The sequence below is a fragment of the Corvus brachyrhynchos genome, unplaced genomic scaffold (assembly GCF_000691975.1).
Source record: "Corvus brachyrhynchos isolate BGI_N302 unplaced genomic scaffold, ASM69197v1 scaffold101, whole genome shotgun sequence".
NCBI lineage: Eukaryota > Metazoa > Chordata > Aves > Passeriformes > Corvidae > Corvus > Corvus brachyrhynchos.
Window position 1 is genome coordinate 14,719,364 of NW_008237239.1, and position 23,127 is coordinate 14,742,490.

Consider the following 23,127-nt stretch of genomic DNA (forward strand, 5'->3'; position numbering starts at 1 on the left):
GCCCGACCCCCGGGTGCCCGTGGGGAGGGGGCCGGAGCAGTGGGAGGCGTGACCGCGACGCGCGTGGAGTGCCTGGCGCCCACCCCGCGGGCTGTGAGGGGTGCCCCGGGTCCTCGCTCGGCCCGGTCTGGGGCTGCCACTCTCCTCCCGCCCCCTTCTCCCGGAGCCGCGGCGTGTGCCGGAGCCCGGTGGTCTCCCAGGTGGTGACTCTGTCAAGTACCACCGCCTTCCCTGCAGGGACGCATCCCATCTCCGCCGTCCTGTGGGAGACTTTCCTCTAGATGTAGATCTGAGCTTTCCCACCAGCGGCTGGAAGAGCTGTCTTGGCCATTTAAAACATACTGGTTATTCAAAACAATTTAAATATAACTTGTGTGGTCACTGCTGTGGCCATCTTCCCACAGGAGACCTTTACCTGCACTTGATGTGGAGGATTTTTTTTTTAGTGTAGTTACTGGTAGTCACATGAGTTATCCAAGTACTTGATTAACACACTCCGCTGCTCTTTTCCTAACCCGATGGGTTTCTGTAGCTGTAAATAGAAATACCTGCTCTAACAAATGCACGGCGCTTCCAGTAAGCACACATGTGTTGTAGCAGAGTTTTCTGAAAGGTGTAATCAATACACAATTAGGTGTTGTAGCAGTTTTCTGAAAGGTGTAATCAATACACAATTAGCCCGTTAAGACCGGTATGATGAGCAATGTCTTATTTTTATGGCTGTGTCTGGGGAGTTTGGAAGTGATCATACAACTGTTCTCTGGCAGCATTTGTTGGAACATAAGACAAAATAGGTGAGACAGGGGAGGTTTTGTATTTTCTTCATACTTCTGTAACGCTGAGGTAGAACACAGCTGGAAAGCTGCTTAGCAGTGCTTGAGAGAACAGCAGACGTAAAGAACCTCTGCAGCAAAATACTACCTTGGAGTAATGTAATGAAATGCAAGGGTGTAGTGGAAATCTGCTTTTGGAAATGATTGAATATCATAAGGGGACAGACAGAAAATGTTGCAAATGTGCATATGCATGTAAAATGGATATTATTCAGAGCAACAGATCTGTTGTAAGCTATCATGGCATTAAGAGAAAGATTCAAGAGTTTAAGAATTCCATTTGGAAGCAACAGAATTCATGTAATCTCTTGGCAAGAAGTTTAGTTAACGAAATCTGAGTGGCACTGTAAACATTAACTTTCTTTTCCTGTTTTTGCCAGTGGCGGCACCTGACTTGCTGGATCCCAAATCGGCCACTCAGAACTCCAAACCAAGATTATCATTTTCTACCAAGCCTACCGTGCTTGCTTCACGGGAGGAAAGCGATTCGGCCATTAATGTTATGAAATGGAAGACAGTCTCAACAATTTTTCTGGTGGTAGTCGTGTATTTAATAATTGGAGCAACAGTATTTAAAGCCCTGGAGCAGCCTCACGAGACCTCCCAGAGAACCACCATTGTGATTCAGAAGCAGACGTTTGTATCTCAGCATTCCTGTGTGAATGCAACAGAGCTTGATGAACTGATTCAGGTAATCCATACCAAACCCCTCATCACCTTGCCTTAGAGGAACAAATTCTATATGGCAGTATTGCAGTGATAAGGGGCAAAACCTTTATAAGCAAAGCTCTGTATTGGCTGAGCGATGTAACGTGTTAAGACCAGAAGTTGAACATTTGCATTTTCATGCAAAGCCTCATGGTTGGAAAGCTATTGCTATTTTTAGGTCTGGTATGCTTGGTAGATGGCCTTTTCACTGAAGCCTCCCATTATGCTAATTAAATGATTATTCATCAGCAATATATATAATTAATAGTTCACAAAGGAATTGGTATATTGATTGTGCCTTACAAGTTCTGTCAATATTTGAAGTGCCTAATTCTGAGGAAGAAGCTACACCATCCATTGCCTTAAAGGACTCGTAATTTACTGTGATTTTATCAAGCTAGCTTTCCTTCCAGCTGTATGTTTCTTTATATTGATTTTGTTTTAAGTACAGGAAAGTACCATGGACTTCCTACTTTGATCTTAAATCTCAATTTTCTCTGCTTCTTAAAGGTACATCCACAAATGATGCACATTGGTGTGTTCCTACTAACATGACTTTACCCTTGCAGGTCACCTGCCTCAGAACCACAGGAAATATTTATTTGCAGTAGCACAGAACTAGATCGGGAGCCTTATAAATCCCCTTCCAACTTAAATCCCATCTTATGAATATCCAGTTGCACCGGAGGGAATAGCAGAGGGCTGCCAAATAACATCAGTTCTGGGCCTGGGACAATGAAACGGGAGGCTGGAGTGAACAGTCAAGAGTTGGCAAGGATTGACTCCTTCCTTAACAGTAGCCATGGGGCTGTCGGGGTCTACAGAGCCCAAGATGGGACAGGGAGAGGAGGAGAGGGTGTTGGACATCCAGACCATGGCGAGCAGGAACTCTGGATCATGCCAGATGCGTGGGCAGCAAAGATTTCTGGAGGTGTTTTTTGCCAGCAGATATGGCTGGGAGTTTAGAAGTTGAATTTACCTCTCTACACTGATCTACACTTGAGCATCAACATGGACATGTTTTTTTCAGTTTTAAATATAGAGTTCTGATGTGCTGAGTTATTTTTATGGTACACTACTTATGAGTTTTAAAGGTAAGCTGGGAAAATGTCTTGTATTTTCTGACTTCTCCCCTGCTTCATTGCTAAAATGTGTTCCAAAACTGCTACCCTTTAAATGCCTGTCAGACAGTTCCTGTCTCCATAAGTCTCGACCAGGCATGCCTGAGGAGATGCTGCTGATAGTGATTTAGATGCTTTGTAATAACTGTGCTCCAGTGGTTTGACCAGCAGAATGTGAGATAACCTTTCAGAGAAATATACAAGCACATTCTGATGAAAAATAACTCTTGTAGCTACTATAAATATCCTCCTATGAAATTTTTAGGTCAGATACTGTACTTGTGAAGATAAAAAAAGAAATTTTGAAGCCGTGTTATCTTACATCATCTGTGAGATGGACCTTAAGGCAACAACTGTTGAAGTTTGCTCTGGAGTACTTAGATATTCTAGCATTTATGATTCTCTGCCCAGAAGCACAGATTGATAATAAAAAACCACTTCATCAGCATTCAATGCCCATTTGATGTTCAGTGTAAAATAAATAAGTTTCAGTACAATCATCAGAGCACAGATAACCATACCAGCATTAGCTTCCATCTCCACTAATGATCTTGCCACGACCAGAAAAACACAGGCGTGTGAACCACGGGGAGGTGACACAGCCTCCCACAGCACGCAGATGAGAGAGAATTGTGGGAAGAGTTTGCTCTGCTTGCTGTTGGGTTAAATGGAAAACTTAATTTGCCCATGTTCCCTTCTCATTGTCTGTAAAGAGAACCATGAGATGGAGGTAGGAATGTGCTGTTACACTCCTTTTATAGGAGAAGAGCTGGGGCACAGGGAGCCCATTTGGGTGCCTTGCTTTACGCAGAGTAAGTGTTAGTGAATGATATCATGTTGCCTAAGGGTTGGGAAATTCTGCTTGCCCAAAGTAGAACAGGACAGCAAAGCTAAAAGAGAGTCTCAAATTCACTTTTCCAGGTCTAGGCTGCTATTTTACATGTGGGGTCATATCTGTTCCCTAGTTGCTACTTTGTCACAGAAACTAAATTAGTGAAATACATTTTGTCTCTCTGGGATTATGTCTGACTGCTATTACAATATAATGCAGTGTTTCTTCAGTTTTCATTGGATGTCTGTATGAATAAAAATAAATAGTGTGTGTAAGGAAAAAGTAAATGTTATTTAAGAATTCACTGAAAGCTATAAAACTGAAAATTAATATGTACTAAAGTAGAAGGGAGCTGGAATGATTAGTCTTGTGTGAAGAAAATTACAGAGCTTACGGACTGCAATGTGTTCTTTAATCAAGTATTTACCTTGAGTCAAACTATAATGAAATTCATTACAACTTTTCTTTTTGAACTTAGTATTCTGGGAATCCAGAAACTGTTTTGGCTCTTTCCTGCTAGTCATTGCTCAAGGTGCTTGTCATGCCAGGCTTTTTCAATCTTCACAAACTTCTGCTCTGCAATTTAATCCTTATTCTGAAGCAGGCTTGACTGTCCCAAGACTGTCCACTGGCAGTACAATATATGGTAGGTTTTTCAGGTGAGCACATTAGAGAGACTACTTGGAGAGCACAAATTCAGCTATAAAAAAGTACAAGTGGAAAGACAGTCCAGTTTGCCAACACCCAGGAGTCATGGAGTTTCTAGCACCTTGGCTGAAATCTTCCTTTTGTCACAAAGATGTCTAAAACAGTGTTGTGTGTTTCAATAAATACACACAGGATAGGGATTTTTCCATTCCTGTCTTCTCCATCCTTATTTTCTCTCACCAGTCTCCAAAACCCCAAAACAACAACATATACTGTTGCCAACTTTTCAGGTTTATTCCCTGGGTTTTGAGTTCCTGAAACTTTGTATTGTCACACTGATTGTGTGGCTCCTCTGAGTGTACTAGGTGAGAATTATGCTTTTATAGACATCATATATTTTATATAGATGAAAAATATGGGGCAACAGAGAGCTGCTATGCAGCCTAGAAAATGTGCAAAGTTAATGAAATAGAGTGCTCTGATGATGGCACTGAGGTAGATTCAGCTGCCTCAGAAAAAGGACCTGTGTTTTCCTCATAACTTTTCAGCCTAGTCCAGCAGTGTTGTTCCCATGCTGACAAAAAAAGGACATGGTCTTCATGACCTCCTCTGTCTCTGACTTTGCTGGTCCAGTGTTGCAAATCTCTTTCAATCTAAAGCACTTCAGTTGCTTGTTGCCTCACTGTAGCAGAATATACCTGCAATGAACCACAGCAAGGCAGGACCCTGGGAGGTATATCCAGGTACATAATTCCTCTGCTTTTTGTGAGCACTTCTATTTAGTAGCATATTAAAAATGTGCAGAAGTCATGCAGAGCATATTTATGCACCCAAGAGACCAGTTTTTCCAGGCAATTTCAGCTCCTTTTGCTGTAGCCTGAAGCCAGTATTACCAACAGCGTTAAGTGCATCACTGGATGCTGTCCCAGTGGTGCTGAGGTGGGCAGTGCACAGCACTCAGTGGTGGTATATCTAAATTTACAACTAGAGAAATATCCCAGGAGGGAGGCTTGTGAAAGTACAAACACTACCTGGGTGAGTAATGAGAATACAACAGAGTAGCAAGCTGTGTATGGTCTGATGCTAAACTTCACTTTTTAAAAGTTTCAGTTGGAAGGTCTTGCAAGGATCTCACTTATTAACAGATGAGAAAGCCTTGGTTTGGTAAAGGTTATGTGTGATATCTAATACATTATAAAGCTGCAGAAAGAAACGTGGCCAGATTCTTTCCTACTGTTTCTTCTTTTGGAAGAAGAACACACTGCAATTCATCACGAATGATGTTTTGGTTTCTCTGTCTGTGCCTGCTCTCAACTTGGCCCTGCCATGCAACGCAAAGTAACTGTCAGGTGACAGAATAAAAGAGTAAACATAGTTCAGACTGTGTAGATTTAATGTATATGTGACAAAACATATAAACCTCGTCTTCTTTTACACTAAGGATTTTTTATGTCTTCTGTCCAACAATTTTTCCCTCTCCACTGAGCTTTTTGTTGGTAGAAGCCGATAGAAACCTGGGAGTAATCCAGCTACATGCACAAATAACAATGAGCATTAAAGAATGAAATAATTCTCTAACTGGAGCTCTGGTATCTAATTATTTCAATCTACTTCTAATTTTCTTTTAGTTTGTTGACTACTTCCTACAGCAAGCTTACCACTAAACATTTAAAATGTTAGAGACATCTTTCAAACTCAGATGAACAAAATGTATTGCCAGGAACCTAGAAAAAACTCCTGCTATATTTATAGACCTGTGCATGGTAACAAATGTAAAGAGACCCTGGGTTACACTGCTGATGTTCAGGTGGCACTCATGTCCTCATGCAGTGCTGTGCAGCCACGAGATGCTTGTGTCTTCCTTCCTGACATCTCCTGGGGTTGTGTCTGGGAGCAGGTGAGCCTGACTGAATATGATATTCAGCAACATCATAAAATTGTCATTACTGTTGTTTCATACACCTCATTCCCTCTATAGGATCTTGAATATCCTGTGGAGGAAATAAGGTGCGTGAAAAACCAGTGAATTAGCTTTCTCCTTGCCCAGAACTCATGTTGTTCCTAGGACACAAGAATGCGGCCAATATTTTGTGTTATGGGATGTATTGGCAATGAGAAGCAATGGTTTGTCTCCCTGCCAAAGAAAAAACTGATTAAAAAAAAAAAAAGAGAAGAGCTTTTTATGTAAATACCACCTAATTATATATTACTCAGCGGTTATTTGTCTATGTTAACCTTTTAAAACCAAAATGGAAAAAAAAATTTCCTTTTAGTACCCAAGCTAGTTTTTTAATGCATTGCTTTGCATTCAAAAATGGAAAATAAGAAAAATTTCAGTTATATTATCTTAAATATCTAGAATATCCCAGCTAGCTGGTGTGAATTATTATAGTTATCTAAGTGAGTTAATTCTGAAAATTAATAAAGAGTTTTCAAGTAAAGATACAATGGAACATAAGTTAATAATAATAATAATGCTTTCTTCTTTAGCAGAAAGATCCTTCAAATATATTTATTCTGAAATGCTAACAAGTGAAAAAAATACTATTGTACTAAACAGCACAATCTTTTAATGTGTTCCAAGCGCTGTGTGTGGTAATTCCTGTCTTATATAGCTTTCATTTTGAAATCTGAACAAGTTTTCAGGGTGCTGCACCAAGCTGTCTCAGCAGTAATACTCCTGTAGGGTTTTAAATCCAGCCCCTTTCAGCATACGTGGCTTCTTCTGAAAACTGAATGCCCACAAAAACGTGCTTGCATTTAAAATAAACAGAAATAATTAATGAGCCACCAGGATTAGCTGAATTCACTTGGATCCCAAAAGTTGGTCTTCTTGAGTTCTATGTGGGCTTGTGGCTAACGTGGGGAGAACAGCTCTTCGTGCAGGGGTCCACAGTTATGTGCCATTCCTGTTTTCATCTCACATTTGTGTCAGCTGCATTTCCCCTTTTTTTCCCATTCAGTTCTCAGATCATGAATGAGACCAAAATGGGGATTTTTTTTTTTTTTTTAATCTCCCTTGAGGACAAATGCTTTTTTTTCTTCTTTATCTCTCTCTTGAGGGAAGCCTGACATAATTATGAATGACATGGGCGCAGTGTTTCTTTCTTCAAACTGGCATCACCAGGAAGTCATCATGGCTTATGTGACTAATTTCTTGTAAAAACATTTTACTTTAAAGTATGTATTTGCTGCAGCTTCATTTTTATAGTTGAAGGTAGGTAGCTACGTTAAGTTGCACCTCTACCAGTAGCTGATTTTGTCTCTTTCACAGGCTTCTTCACATCTTGCATTGTAGCCCCAAGAAAATTATCGTGGAAAAAAATAATTTTTCAGGAATATATTGTTTGATTTCAATGAGATAAGCTCCTTGAAGCCTAAATTATGTAGAAAATTGTTAAAATAAAGTAGATGGGAAAACACAGATGCAAAGTCCTTGTTTTCAGACAAACCCAAAATTTATTTAGACAAGATTAAAATTTATTAACTAAACCTATTAAGCTCAAATAAAATTTTATTAATTCTTTGAATCACAACTTTTGTAGACATTTTCAGTCCTGTGAGCTGTAGCTTACGGGTCCTCTAAGCAGGAACTTTCTGAGGTAGTTTGAATGTACAAGTTTAAACCCTAAATATTCTTAGTCTCTCCTTTTGCATTCCTTCCAGACTCTCAAAAGAAAACAGGAACCATCACATGTCAGGATCCTAGCCTGGAAGCATCACTTATGCTTTGTAAAACTTGAAGCCTTGAAAAGATTGATAGGCCAGCATAGAAGAAATTGAGGCTGCAGTATATTTTATTTATTTATCTGAGGATCCAAAATACCATTGCATCAGTTTTTTAATGTGCCATCTGCATTTCAATTATGAAGCTCATGACAAACTGCAGATACGAGCAGCAGAGCTGCCTGTTGGTGGTGTTTTCAAGGCAATGAAAAAAGAAATGAAGGACTTTCAAAGCAGTTAAAACATGAGGCACAGGAACTGTAGTTTGAGTTGTTGGCCTGTGCATGTGTCTGTCCTTAGTATGGTGTCTGCCCATCAGAGCACTTGGCTTATGTACTCTTAACTCTAGGTGTCCTGGCAGTCCTAACTCGTACAGCAGCATCATGTGTCTCTTTTCCTCTTGCTGTGTCTGTGTCTCCTTTCTGTTTCACTCTGCTCAGAAATAAATGTTTGAATGCAGTTGTCTCCTTCCTCACTCCACCAATTCTACCTGAATCCCCAGATCAGAGAAATATTTATTAAATGAAAGATCTCTGTGAAAGACCTTTGATCACACCGTTACCCAGACCTTTCTTCCCCACAGACACCCACTTGCTGTGGTTGGGTCTGGATGGGTTGCAGAAGCCCTTGGGTTCTGTGTACTACTTGCTCAGGTTCCTGCTGTTCTCCCTCTTCTGATTCTGTACTCAGCTCCTGGAAGAAGGGATTTTTTTTTTGCCAAACTTTCTCTTGTCTGGGAGCATTTCCTCCAGGGACAGGACAGCTCCGTTTTCTGTAGCCATTTTCTACATATTAATTAAACCAAAAGGATTTTTGTAAAGCGGTTTTTATCCTTCATGAGCATTATTTGGGGGGAGAATAACAAATAAATTTTAATTGCCCTTGTCACTTCTTTGTTCAAGCAGATTGGTCTCAAACTTTTTTTGCTGCTTCTGGTGTTGAGACCCGTAAAGATTTCATTTCCTTCAGATGAAGAGTTTTATAGGACCTAGAACTTAGCTTAGCCTGATTGCATCTGAATGCCAGCTTTTGTCTTAGAAAGGGTGGCAGATATGACTCATTAGTAAGTCAGTTCTGCTGAACAGCTGTTTGCATAATTCTTTCAGTCTGTAATCTCAAGAAGCAAAGAAAAACCTTCTTCCCTGAACGTGTACGTGTATATACATGCATATATATGTGTATGTACACACAGAGAACTTATATACTTAGAAACCCATGGGGTTTGTAATACATATTTAGAAATAGAAATGTTTTTTTGTTACGTTTCTGCATGTTTTTAGTTTGAGTAGTTGTGAAAGAGAGTGAAAAGAGTACTTCAGTTCTTCAGCATGTGGGGTACTAGTCTCCAGTGTAGAGTATACTCATACGTTATAAAAACCAAAAAGAAAAAACAAGGAATCACAGAACTATAATACAAATATTATTGCAATCTCTTTCAACATCAAGGCCCAAAACCGTGTGTTTTGAGGCTGGAGAGTTGTTTGCTAAGTGTTAAAAGCATCCTGGTGTGCCTTTGAACTGAGAACTATGATTTCCATTCCTTGTAAACCAAAGCTGAAATAAAAACACAGGACTTGAGCAGTAGCTGGGCCATATGAGATGTATCTTTATACATGTAAAGGGAGAGTGCCCTTGTCAAATGGCAGCAGAACTATGGCAGTTAAGGAAGAAATCCAGGCTGAAAAATGGTTTCCAGAAACTTTGAGACACATCTGACTTTTTGACATCACTTTTCAAGTGACTGCCAGGAAGTACAAGCTAACTCCTGGCAAGCTGGGTAGCGAAAGAAAGCACGCACTGGATTTTATCAGAAGCATAATTTGAGGTGCTTCTATTTTAATCTTCCGGTAGAAGAGCTGAGAGTAATGAACTGTTGTGTTACATCATTTCAGAGAATGAAGTGACTGGAAGATGGTACAAAAACATGTATTCAGAGCCTGGTGTGGAACAAGGAGATGAGCATTGGAGTGACTGGTTTGACACATACTTATTTCTGCCTGATTTCCATGTAAGACAACAGTTGACTACCAGAGGCCAGCCTTCACACTTTATAACCTCTCCTTATTTTCCTGAGTCTCTGCAGACCCACTTAGTGGATGCAGCTCTCTGGCCAGCAGGCTGGCTTTTGTCAGTCAATGCCATAGACTCCTTGCAAGGATAAAATCCCTGACCTAGAATTGTCTTCTGTCCTCAGAAAATGACGGTGCTGTTTGAAAGACTGTTTTCTCTCTTGTTTTGACAGAAGAAAAGTCACAGTATTCTATGTCCTAATCTGCAGAGCAAAGTTCAGCATGGCCTCTACAGAGAGATGCCTGCATGAACACAGGAATAACACAAAACTGCACAATTTATTGACCAGGAAGCTTTTCTAAATTATATAGGAAATGTAAAACTGACATTGAATCAAAATGTGATTTGTGTTGTCACTCTCCTTTCCCCAGTGTTCTGATTTCAAGCAAAAAAAGTATGTTGTGAAAGCAATGCTTGTGTGCTTTTGGAGCTCTGGTCATGCCTGACCTCTCCACTCTGAGCTCAATCGTCTCTGCCTCTTTTCTCTGATACTCTGCTAAAGCTTGTTCCCGAATGTGGCTGCAAAGCCAAGTAGCTGGGATGTGTGGGTGTAGTGCAAGTGAGGACTTGATCTCAGACACGCTTCACGTCTATCCTGAGATACAGTACAGAGGCAGTCTGAGAATTCACCTAATTCAAAAAATAGGAATTTTCTAAAATTTTTAAATCTTTCAAAATTTTGTCTCAATTCTCTTCACTATCAAAAAAAAAGGGCCTGATTTTTTTTCACCATTATGAAGATCATTAAAGAAGAAAAACATATTACTACAAGTATAACCATATTCTATTATTTTAAAAATCATTGTGCAGAGAAGCCTTGATTGGGTGCCATGTTCTGGGTGACCCACCCTCTGCTCAGTCCTCAGTCACCTCGTATGAAACAAGTACTAGTCAAAGCTCTGGAAGAAGGTAATGCAAGCAAAATAATCTGCATAATTTAAGAATTTAATCTGTCCACATCCCTGTTCTAATGTTGACTGGTTCTGTACTGTTGAAGCAAACTGATTTTTAAACCAATTCATTTTGTATATGGAATAAAAACCTAGAAAAATTGCCACTGAGGAGGTCAGTTAACTTTAATACTGGAAAATAATTTTGATAAGTCAAGAAGTTCCCATGTTAAGATCACACAAAGTGTTTAAGCGCTGCACGGTATGATGACTGTGCAGATTATATAGAATTTTCATAATTCTGCCTTTAGATTCAAAATGCACAGAGTTACTGTCACTAATGTGTCAGTCAGGATAAGCCAAAGATCTCAAGTGACAGAAAGAATTGAGGGAGGGAGGGAGGGAGGGAGGGAGGAAGGAAGGAAGGAAGGAAGGAAGGAAGGAAGGAAGGAAGGAAGGAAGGAAGGAAGGAAGTCAGTCAAACTCATGACAAATGAAGTTTGCTGTAGTAGTAAGGCGTCAGTCAAAAAAAGAGGCTGACGACCAAGAATTAAGGTGTCAGAGAACTGAATGTGACAGCTGTGACAGTGAGCAATAAGCCTGCTACTTGAGGGCTAAGGCTGACATGCTGGCCCTCAGTGAAGTTAGTGGAGCCTTGGTTTTTATTCCGGGCTAGTGAAGTGTTAATATCCAATCCTCCAGGTAGGTTTGTACGGTGGACATAGGAAATTACCCTGAAATTAGTGCCCTGAAATGTACAAGTGTTAGGAGATATGCAATAAATTATTTTCTTCTAAAATTTTTCTTGGGAATAGTCTTGGATGAGGATCTTCTTAGCTAAAGAAGGCTAAAACTGATCACACTAAGAAGAAAAGTCATCCTCTGATCCAAAGAACTGAAAATGCAGTCACCCTTCCTGAAAAATCTGCAAGCAACATTCAAAGACATTATGAGACAGTAGTATAGACCTCAGTAAAGCAATAACCTTACCCACCTGTCACCCTTGTTAGTCAGGAGGACTCTTCCAGATGACTCTGAAGGAATAAAATGCAGCAGCTTTATTAGTATCTATGTCTGGCTTCTCCCAACATGGTCACAGCCCAGGAGAAAGCATAACATTTGTGTGTTTGAAAACAACAGCCCAGTGATGATGAGGTCATCATCTAACCCTTTATGACTAAAACTGTGCTTAAAACAATCCATAAATTTACAAATGTGAATCAGTAAATATACAAAGAAAGTCAATGAGAAATACTGGCAATAAAAACCCCCAACTTATATGTGATATACAACAGATTTGTTTAAAAAGGTGAATATTTTGTTTAATAAGAAAACATCTTTAATTCGGAAAGAAAGAGAAAGCTGAGGGGTCTGTAAGATCATTAATTTCTTGAAGGAGACAAATTAGAAATTGCTATTCAAGTGTTCCTCATAACATAAGAACTTACAAAATTACTTTGAAGTACATACAAACTCTCAGAAGGGAAATGCTTTTTAAATGATCCACAAGTAATTTGCAGATCTCACTGCCACAGAATGACTTGGCTCCTAAAATACAAGTGAGCTCCAAAAGAAGTTAGAGAAATTAATGGTAAAGCAATTCACCCAAGCCAATCTGAACACCATGATGCAGATGCAGCCTCCTACTCAGAAAGTCCCTAAAAGTGTGCATAGTCAGAACTTAGGAGGCTGTACGAAAAGGAAGCATCTCTGAAAGCAGCCCTGATTATTTTCCTGATTAGCAGTTGGATAAAATCAGAGACATAATAATAGCAGCTAATTGTCTTTTGTAGCCATCTGTTGTGCTTTGGGCAGTTTTGGGTTAAGTTGTATTATTTTTTTCCTGGAAAAATATAGGTATGGTAGATGAAGTCAGGAAATGCATAGCTGTAGTGGGTCTTTGAGCAGTTTAGATTGGAACACCTTTCGTATAAAAGGCCTTGAGGTACATACGGCTTCAAAAATGTGCAGTGATGATAAAAGCCCTGAAAACATTTTGCATCTGGATTTGTATAAAATTTGGTCTTGCTAGACTGCTTAAACAGGTGCATTGCTCTGGGTAGCGCCGTCATCCAATACAAGAAACTGTAATGGAACAAGAATGGTTCCAAAAAATTGCATTGATCCCATGCTCTATCATATGATGTCCTCACTCCAGGGCGTGTTCCCATGTGCAGGTACCAGGACTTGTGACAGCCCTTTTCAGTCCCCTGAAATGTGACAGTGCTCAGGCTGTACTCAGCATGCTCTGTATAATGCAGCACACTGGGCTTTGTAAATCAAAGGAATATCTGTGTTGTGTAAATTATAAAATCAATTCAATGGAGGGTTTTCACTCTCCTTAGTCTGATGTGTCCCTTCTTACACAGATGGAAACACCTGTCAGTACCAGTGCTGCTGTATTTGCTCCTGCCAAGTTGTACATCTTGTACAAATGCAGAAGAAGATTTATCCTTCCAACACAAAGGAAAATTAAACTCTCTCTTCCCCCTCACTTCTCCCATCCTTTTTCCTTTCTCAGTAGGATTGAGAATTACACTTCTTCGATGTGTGCCTGTTATTAAAAGAAAAAAAAAGCCCTAAAAAAAAGTTAAAGTGAAAGCTGTTAAAAGTCTGTGTAAAAATACCCCAGCTGGCTTTCTGTTGACAACCCTGGATGGTGGAAATTGTTTAGGTTTGGCAGCAAGATCCCTGTGGCTGCAGAGGGGCAGCAGTGGACTTCAAAATGGTTACTTTGTGCATCTGAGCTTTGAAAATGGCCAACTGGAAATGTTGGATTTAAGTTGGATTTAAGTTGGATTTAATGTTGGATTTAATGTTGGATTTAAGTCCCACAATAAAAAAATAGATGTCCTAGTTAATCCAGCATTCATTACTTCATAATTTCTGTCCAGATCAACAGTGCGGGAATTGTTTAGTAACACAAATGTTCTAATTTGCAAATTATCAACGTATTTTGGGACTAAAAAAAATTACTGCTACTGTACAACACTGTTCCTCTGCAACAGACTGCTCAAATGGAAGATGGTTCTGGTCTGTCCTATCACTGAATATATTTATGTACCTAATGATTGTTGGACGTCTTGCCAGACAGGAACTATTAGTTAGTTAAAATGCTCATTTTCATTTTGTGGTATTGCTTCCTCTGTTGTTCTTTTGTTAGACACCAATAATTTTTATAAGGATCATGATTAGAAATAAATCATGTTTTAAAGTTTTAAAGTTCCAGAATGAAATGCAGACTTATATTCTTTGAAATATTTATTGCAAGTCTAAAAATACTTTTTCCTGGTGTGTATTGTTTAACTCAAATACCAGTATATATCTGCAATCGTGATATGACAAAACAGGAATACATTTTGTAATAAGAATTTACAGTAGGTGACACTGCTGTAAGAGGAAACCTTTATTATTTCTTGAGACTATGAAAATGTCACTAGTGGCAAGCTTGTTGATTTTAGTTGCTAGAACTGAATTTTTTGAGAACCTTTCTGAAGTACATAGTTGTATGGACATACATGTTTGATATTTGACTGATTTTTTTGTTGCTAGAGTGAAAGTTTTATAATTGTATGTGTAATTTTTTAAGTTATTGAATTATCTGTTATACAAAAGTGTTTTCTTTAATTGGAATTAATCTGATACAGAAGAGTGCATGGGCATTTTTTCTTGGTGTTTTTAAATGACTGTTTTTAAGAAGTCCATTTGCTTGCCTAACACAACACAGGAACATTGTGGGAAACTCTTATCATAAATTTTGTCTAATGCATGTTTTTCTTCACCAAACACTTGCAGCAGTAAAAATACCTGTATTTGCCTTCTAACTAAGATAGTGATGTAACAGATATTGTGGATTTTGCATTCTCCCTAATGATCTGGACTTTACAGCTCTTCTGAATTGCCTGGAGTGGCTGCTGAAGAATAAATTGTAGCCTGACTGAGTGATAAAGCTCAAGCAGATCAACACAAATCGTTTTCTGGTTTAATGCTTGGATCAAATAAGTGATGTAATCAATTTACTGTGTGATGTATACGAATACAATTGCTTCATGAATATTGACAAAAATCTTTTTAAACTTGCAGCAAGTAGTGGCAGCAATAAATGCAGGAATCATACCTTTAGGAAACACATCTGCTCAGATCAGTCACTGGGACTTGGGAAGTTCCTTCTTCTTTGCTGGCACTGTTATTACCACCATAGGTAGGACACAGCTTATTATCTTTTTATGGTCAATGAGCTGAAACTCTTTTGATTTCCAGTGTTTGCATATATTTGTTAATGGTAAATCTTCCAAATCTTCTGTTTTAAGTAGAGAGTTACTTTCCAGCTGCATGACAGAAATAAGGAGCCCTTGCTGAGTGATTTTTCTGTAGAAAAAAAGTGTTTCTGTATATTTCTGTCAGGTGACTGGAAGAGGTTGTGGAAACATTTTCTGGGGGGAATTTGGTCAACTGTACAGTCACAAGTGTTAAATAGGGCATGATTTAAAGCACATGTGCAGTAAACCTTGACTGAGATGTATGGAATTTAAAGTCTGTGCTCTCCTGTTTGGTATTGTTATTTTCTCTAAATTCTGAAAGAGCCACTGTCCCTCTGAGCAGGTGTAAAAAGAAGCAGCTTTTGATATTTCAGTTTCTTCCCTTTGATTACAATACTGTACAAATGGTATGCAGTTAAAAAATGTAATGTAGCTCATGGCTCACAAAGGGGCATTCACCAAGATAGATGGAAATTTGAAGATGAAATCATGAGAAAAAAAAAAAGAGAAATGCATTACGAGAGTAATGTATAAGGAATTGTAACATGGTTGCAATAATTACCACTATTGTGATGGAAGAGGATGTTCTTCTCAAGGGTTGTCTGTACCTTTTTTCTTTCATTATATAGAAGTGCATAAGTAGCGTAATTTTTGTGTTTGAATATATACGTCTGTATGTGTATGTATAAATATTATGCCTGTAGAATGTTTTTCCATGTCTAGAGTAACTGAAACACAGATTTAGTGAAAACAACCACTGAAACTCTTACCTCCTTGATTTGTAGCAAACTTACTGATTTTACAGTAGCACCTCCTCACAGTGATGAAAAGCCCCAAGTATTGAAAAATCTAATTAAAGTTAAAGATTATAACCAAAAAAAGCAAGAACTTTGAAAGGATAGTTTTGTGATCAGTCTTATGTTATCCTCTTTGGACAACACTAAAATTTATGTTGTAAGCATCTATGGTCCTGTAGAAAGCGCATAATAGTTGTTTACCTTCCCAATAAGGATAAAAGTTAACATATGAAAAGGAATTAAAAGTTCAAAAATTATTTAAAAGCAGTGGAACATTTTGTCTCACTATCTTTTTTCCAAGTAAAACTAAGGTTTTTCTAAATCAAAGTGTTTCCTGATTTAATCTATTGACCTGATTCTATCAAAACATGTGTGAGTCCGGCGTAGAAGAGAGCAGGGAATCTGCAAAGGCATCCAGGCCTGTGATCCACTGTTCCCAAGAGGCAAGATAACCCAATAGGAAATGCATTTGAAAATTAGTATTTCAGGTCATTTCTGCAAACCAGAGTTGTCAGAAGCAGGTCACACTAGGCAACAGTAAATATTTGTTTCGGGTTTTGTGATAGCAACATGAGAAAAAATGGATGAAGAAAGTCTTCCATAAAATATTTTGGGTTTGGAGTGACTGGGTTTCTTTCATCAGGGACCCTTTGTGATGGGAAACTCCCAGTCAGTTGCACTTTTGAGCTTTTCTCAGGATCCAAGGACAAGAAGCTTATATGAAAGCTGTAGTGGTTGGCGTTGTCTTAATGCTGTGAACCATGGTTCACAGGGCTTGTGGTGTGACAGAAGGTGGGGCTGTGGTGGAAAGCACTTGGAAAAGCAAATTACCTGGGAAAATGGTGGCAAACAGAACAGCTGGGTGTGCTTTCCCTTATTCTTTGTGTTATTATGTGCCAGCAAGTGATTTTGTGTTCAGAACTACCTTTTTGTATATGAGTTACTTTTTGAAAGTGAAGGCATTCCTTCCAGTTAGGGGCCATATGGTAACAATAATTCAATTTCTCAAGAGAGTGAAAATGTGGCTTATGAGCATCTCCAGAGATTTGCCACAGGTTTCAGATAAATGCTACAGATATCTTCTGTGGACAAAGACAGGACCTTATAAATTCATAGAACAACTTTACAGAAATAATTTGCAAACGAGGTTTGATAAATATGAATAAAATTTGTAAATATTTTGTCCTTTAGTCTGTATACCTTAAGAAGTACCTGCAGATGAGAAAAGGGATTACTACCTTTAGAGGCAGTGATAGCTTTCCAGTGTCGCAGCAGATTTTGTAGCTTTCCAAACCTCTTATTTTACCATATCACTTAGCCCACGCTCTTCTTGGTGATATCTCGGAATCTAAGACATTCAAATGGAACTGGTGGTCTATGAATAGAATGTCTCAAACCTTTCTTTAATGAAAGCAAAGCCTTTCTTTATCAGCAGTAGCACTTGCACCCCACAAATATTTGGTTTCTGGGGAGAGAGGATAATAAATAAAGCCTTTAGCATCTGCCTAAGCAATAAATTATTGTCTTGCAATTACTGTTATTGTTGTATCCCAGTAGTGTCGAACATCGACATGAAAAATATTGACTGTCTGTTTTGGTGGCTGCTGGCAGCAGATTAGAGCCATCTTCTGGATCTCCTGTAGGTTTCTGAAAGGCACTCTGGTGGTGCCATTACATCTGTAGAGTTCCAAAGCCAGCTCACAAAAGCAGAGGCAACACTACAGAAAACGTGGCTTAGTATTTATGTAACATTTTTTGAAGTCTGTTATAATCCTTCATGCTACCTAATAAATATTACAGTGCATAATATAAAACGAGCAAAATCAGTTTGAATGGAATATGATGTGATACTGCTACTAGATCTTTTCTAAAAAGTGGATTTAGTTGAGAGTCATAATCAAACAATTTCACAAGGATTCTTTAGAACAGATCCTTGGGTTTAGCTTTGCATTTACTACTGTGCTACAGCACAGAACTTGTTTCAGGAAGGGTTGTAGCTTTGACTGGCTCAGTTGGGTGTTCTTGCTTGTGAATATGTTTCCAGAACAAATATACCTCATCTCAACAAAGAAACGTGAAATTACATGATTATTAGTCTGTGCATATAGAATGGTTTCAGACAGTCTCTAACAGGGAAAAGGGTAGCAGAGTGAAATAGTAATATGAAATTATCTATGAAAAATATTGTTGCATTGTTCCCTGGGATACTGTGCATACTGCAAAGTACAAAAGAACCTCTTTTTTGTCTACCTGAAAATGTCATTATCGAGTCAGTCCTCTTCTAAGATAACATGACCAAAGAAAAGAAAAAAAGAGGGTTGAGGAGAAAAGCAAGAAAAATGGTAACTTAATCATAAAGCTGGAGATAGTGCTGAGGAGGAGGGAAAAATAACCTTTAGGTCTCCTCTTTTTATTCTGAGAGCCTGTTGCTGGCACTGTGCATGATTTGTAACCTCTGGATCATTTCCTTCAATAGGTAGCTGAACTCAGAAATGGGCCGACAGACATAACCTGGACATATCCCACTTCCCCCCAGCCTTATATTTTAGGGGCGGGGAAGGTTTTACATTGGCAGCAGGGTAGAAAAGCAGACCTGTCATCTTGAAGCTTGAGACCTGTATCTAGAGAAATGAAAAAACAAAGAAGACATGCCAAGGCCTTGAGCTCAGCAGTTGTTTTCCCAAATGTCTGGCTTCTCAGCACATAAAAAACATAGAGTCCTCTGTAATAGCAGAAACTGTATTACAAGAACCTCTACTAGTCTGCTATGGATCTTCAGCTAAAAGAGATGAATTATTTCCACTGTTATTCCAGCCAGCCTGTAACGATTTTTTCAAGCACTGCAAGGTAGACACATGGGAAGAGTATTTATTCAGCCTCTTGGAAGATGGAGTGTCTTGGATGGCAGTTGGGAGTGCCAGCAACCTTGCTGATAGCTGTGGTTTGCCAGAGTCCATCCTTTCAAACAGAGCTCCTTTAATGCCTTAGCACTCGAGGATGCATTGCAGCCCTATTGATGTCCAAATCCAGCACTTGCTAAAAATTTGGTCTACAAACCCAAAAAGGAAGAACACATCATTTCTTTTTGTCCTTCTCCACTTTTTGTTGTCACCAGCCCTTGATTTTCGAATGTAAACTTCTCATGTTCACTGGAAAATGAACCTCCTGAGAAGTTCATTTATGACTAAAGTCTTTAATTTGGGTTCATGCAGCTAGCTATGGGAACATGGGGGCTTGGGCTCCAAAAGCCTAGCAACCATTATTAAAGTGTGCAAAGGAATGTGAATACTAAAAAGAAAAAGAAAAAAACAATATATATATAAAGAAAAAAATTGTAAATATTTACACTTTAGGGACAGATGTGAGTAAGATGCTGAAAGAGAGATTTATACTTTTGACTAGATTTGTCATTTTTAAAGCTCCAATTAGTTACGTAGCTTCAAATGCAATTTCCCTGTAAGGAGTCATTCCTTCTGCCATTTTCCCACTGCCTGGACACAAGATTTGCTTTGAAGGCAGGGTATTTTAAAAAGTCTTACTACGTTGCTTGTTGATTTGAAACAATAATAAAATCCTGCTGCTAAAATTGTCCCTTCTGGCACCATTCCTCTGCATTTTTGAAATAAAAGGTAACAGAATAATGTGCTGACAACTAAAATATACAAAATACTTTTGACATTATAAGAAGACAAATATTGTCCATGATCAGATGTATTACCTATTATGTCAGATAATTATAAAGATAAAAAAGTGCAAATGACATTGAAAAAATTGTTCTCCTAGTTCAGAAAAGTAAGAAATATCACATACTTATCTTAGAACATGTTTCTTTTATTGTTTCTTTGTGCCAACAAAGAAGAAACAAAGCTTTGGAGGATGAGCATGAAGGTTTCATTTTAAAAGATTGCAGCTTATCAGAGTATAAATACTTGGATTTCTGTTTACATATTTGTAAGGGAAGAGAGAAGAAGCGAGCAAAAGAAAGTGAAGTGCAAATGCCAAGCTGATTGAGGAGGGGATTGGAGAAAAACTCCTGAAATTAAAAAAACATAAAATACATTTGCCTGAAAAATATTCTGATATGTGACTTTTCTCCATCATATTAGTAATCAAACCTGCATTTGGGTCCATTACTTAAATGCACTTGACTACTTGGTGGAAACTGGAATATAGGGCTCCCAAAAACCTGTTTCTTTCAGGGCTCCTCAACTAGAAATAATCTTCTTCATCAAGGCAAGATTGAGGATCCCAGCCTCCATTGATAGCCTGGCTGCATGCACCCAGATTTCATAGTGCTTCTAGCAGGGGTATGTGTGAGGTAAGGCTTAATATAACCAGCTGATAAGACCAGCTGCAGAGCAATGCAGAAGAAAAAGTGGTTAAAATTTATGATCTGTGAAAATGTGGTAGTAAGAGACGTGCTACAGAGGTCACTGGGGAATGAAGTGGAAATGCTCCTTCCATCTCTTACTCTGCAGAGGACTCCATTGAAAACTCCTGCTGCTCTCCTGAGAGTCACATTGACTCTCAAAGTGTGTTAAACATGTATATCTCATCTGATAAGATGCCAACAGAAAGAATTTTTAGTTTTAGAAAAAATCCCCCCGAGATCTCTTCAAAATTCAGTCATTCCTCCAGGTTAGTGTTGTGCTTACCTTCCCGTCCCTGTGCTGCTGTCCTTAATGTTGTTGGAACTAAATTCGATTTTTAGTCTCTATTTGCTCCATTCTAATTTATTTCCTTTGCTTCTTTTGTTGCACTTTTGAAAAAGTGTCTGAATTTGACCCAGTTATTGGCTGTTGACAAATAGTGCTTCAATTGTGCTCTGGAGAGACCTGTTAGGATTTGGCAACGCAATTCTCCAAATATTTCATCTGAACTGAGCATACTGTCTCCCAGGGCAGTAGTGACTAAACAAGATTTCCTCTGTAATTATTTCTCCCAGGAACAGTGAGTTGAAAGTGTATTACCACTATGCCCTCAATTTTCTCCTGCATTTGCTCAGGCAGTGAGAAAGAGGGCTTATCTGACTTGAATGCTGAAGAAATAATACTTGGACTGTACAAGATACAGGAGCAATAATTAGGATAGGACTGCTGAAAACTAGGGAACCTGGGACAGTGGTGGAGGAAGGACGATGGTGAGGAGCTAAAAGGAAATTATATTAGATGAAGAGCTCAGTTAGAGACACTGAGGGCTTGTATATCAGAAAAATTGAATTAAATTGAATGAGCAAATCACAGAAAACAAATTGAGCCTCACTGACCGAAATGACTGAGAGAAAGAAAATCCTCAACAATGACAAGAGTAGCTCTGAAATTGAAGAAGTGCAAGTTTATGGGATGATACACAGCGTTCATTATACAGAGAAATGATTTTTTTGCTATTGGCTCTGTTTGGATAGACAGGAATCTGATGTGCAGGCACATGGTAAATTGCAAGCACTTGCATGTTCTGTGGGCCATATTCAGGATCTGATATTTCTGGTGGTATTGTTACTTTAAGTTATCAGCTATATTAGAAAACATTAGGGTGATGTAGCCTCTTAGGTGTGTGAATGTACAAGAGAGTTTTTGCTTATCTGGTAAGTTCTGAATTCTGGACAAGAAATTTGGCAATGGATGGTATGAAGGGATGCTGTCTCTTTAAGGAAGGTGGTGGCATCAGTGACATTTCATATCACTTTTCCTATCTTTTTTGCCCTGATCTTTCTTTTTATGCATTTTTATTCTTTTATAATTTAGATTCAGAGCTCTCCCAACTACTTACTTTGCTTGGAACACTGAGTTTCTGACTACATTTATGTTCTGGAATATTTTTTCTGACCACCTGGAATGTTTTTCTGGACTGATGTGACTTCATTAAAATTGGTTTTTCATAAAAAAGCCTTTTAAATGTCTTTGATAAACTTCCTGCTAGGCAGCACTGACAGTTTTATTTTGCTGTGGTGTCTATTTATTGCTGGATCCTGCAAAGCAAGAAGGAGGACGCACCATTTTTGCAGTTTGATGTACTTGCACTTTCGGAGCTTTTATCTTCTCTTCTTCTCAAAACCTGAAAATAGTTGTGTTAAAACAAATTGCCAGGTTTGCAGCTTTCCATCACTCCGTTACCTTTGGTAATTTCCTAAACAACAGATTCTGTTTAAAGCAGTTCTGCTTGGAACTTCAAGTTGTGCTGTGGAGTAAAAATGTCAATTTGTCAGTTGTGACAGTACCCAATTTACACTGCAAATGAGCAGTGAAGCTTTCACAGCTTACTCTGTTAATGCCAATGTGCCAATGAAACTGGATTTTGTGTTCTTTATTCAAATATCTCAACAATGGCTGATCAGAACAGGGTTTCTGGGGCTCCTGATCATGTCCATTTCCATTCCCAGGTTACAAAATCTTGTTGTTATCAATAAAAGAAAGGATGTGAGGAAGAATTGCCAAGTGGGGTTACGCTGTGTGCAGAATGCTAGGATGAATGGAATTATGTCCTGCTCCTTTTTTGTTTATTTTTGTGATTGGATAAGTAGTGATGCAACCAACCACAAGAATCAAATCCTATAAGCAAACAGAGGCACAGGATTTTGGAAAACAGAAAAAAAAAGCAAATGTTTTGTGCTTTGCTTCTACATCGGGGTCACTGAGTGGGTAAGGTTTGGAGGCCAAAATAAAAGCACCTGTTCACAGTGTGCATCCCCTCAGGACACTCTGTTGGTAAGTTTTGAGCATGTTAAGCTGTTTATCTTTGTGTGCTGCTTTGTTCACAGCTGTTTCCCGTTTGTTTAGTTGAGCTGCTAAGCAGAAGTAGCTTTTAAAGAGGGAATGGCAGCTGTAATCCATCACAGGATTTTTGTGTAGTTGGTTTTGTGGGGGGTTTTTTTGGTTTTTTTTTTGAGTGGGGACTCACAATATAAGACTAGCATGGGGGCACATAACCTCTTTCAAGAGCGTACCTGACTATCAGCTGAAATTCCTGCCTACTGATCACTGTAGAAAGTAGGCACTTTTTTGGTACTTTTAGCACAAGTTCTGGATTTTGAAGACATCTTGTTGAGCAATTTTTGCAGATCTGACTGGATAGCATGTGGTTTTTATACCAGGTAAGAACATGCCTAATATAAATCAAACTCTCTTTGCCTATCATGTTGATCTGAATGTAGGAGAGGTGGTTTTTCTTCTTGGGAACTAAGGTCTGAAGAAGGCTGCTTGTGTCATATCAAGGCTTTGGTTGATGTACACATAATCTGTGCATC

General features: G+C 38.8%; 1 protein-coding gene across 6 annotated transcripts in view; it reads left to right on the forward strand.

Moving 5' to 3' along the window:
• KCNK2 (potassium two pore domain channel subfamily K member 2) overlaps positions 1-23,127 on the forward strand; it is a 128,590-nt gene that overhangs the window by 51,866 nt on the left and 53,597 nt on the right. For all 6 annotated transcript variants that reach the window (XM_008630332.2, XM_017730032.1, XM_017730031.1 and 3 more), the window contains 2 exons: positions 1,214-1,524; positions 14,912-15,029. In XM_008630332.2, the coding sequence (XP_008628554.1) occupies positions 1,214-1,524; positions 14,912-15,029 (429 nt within the window). The remainder of the gene's footprint in view (positions 1-1,213; positions 1,525-14,911; positions 15,030-23,127) is intronic.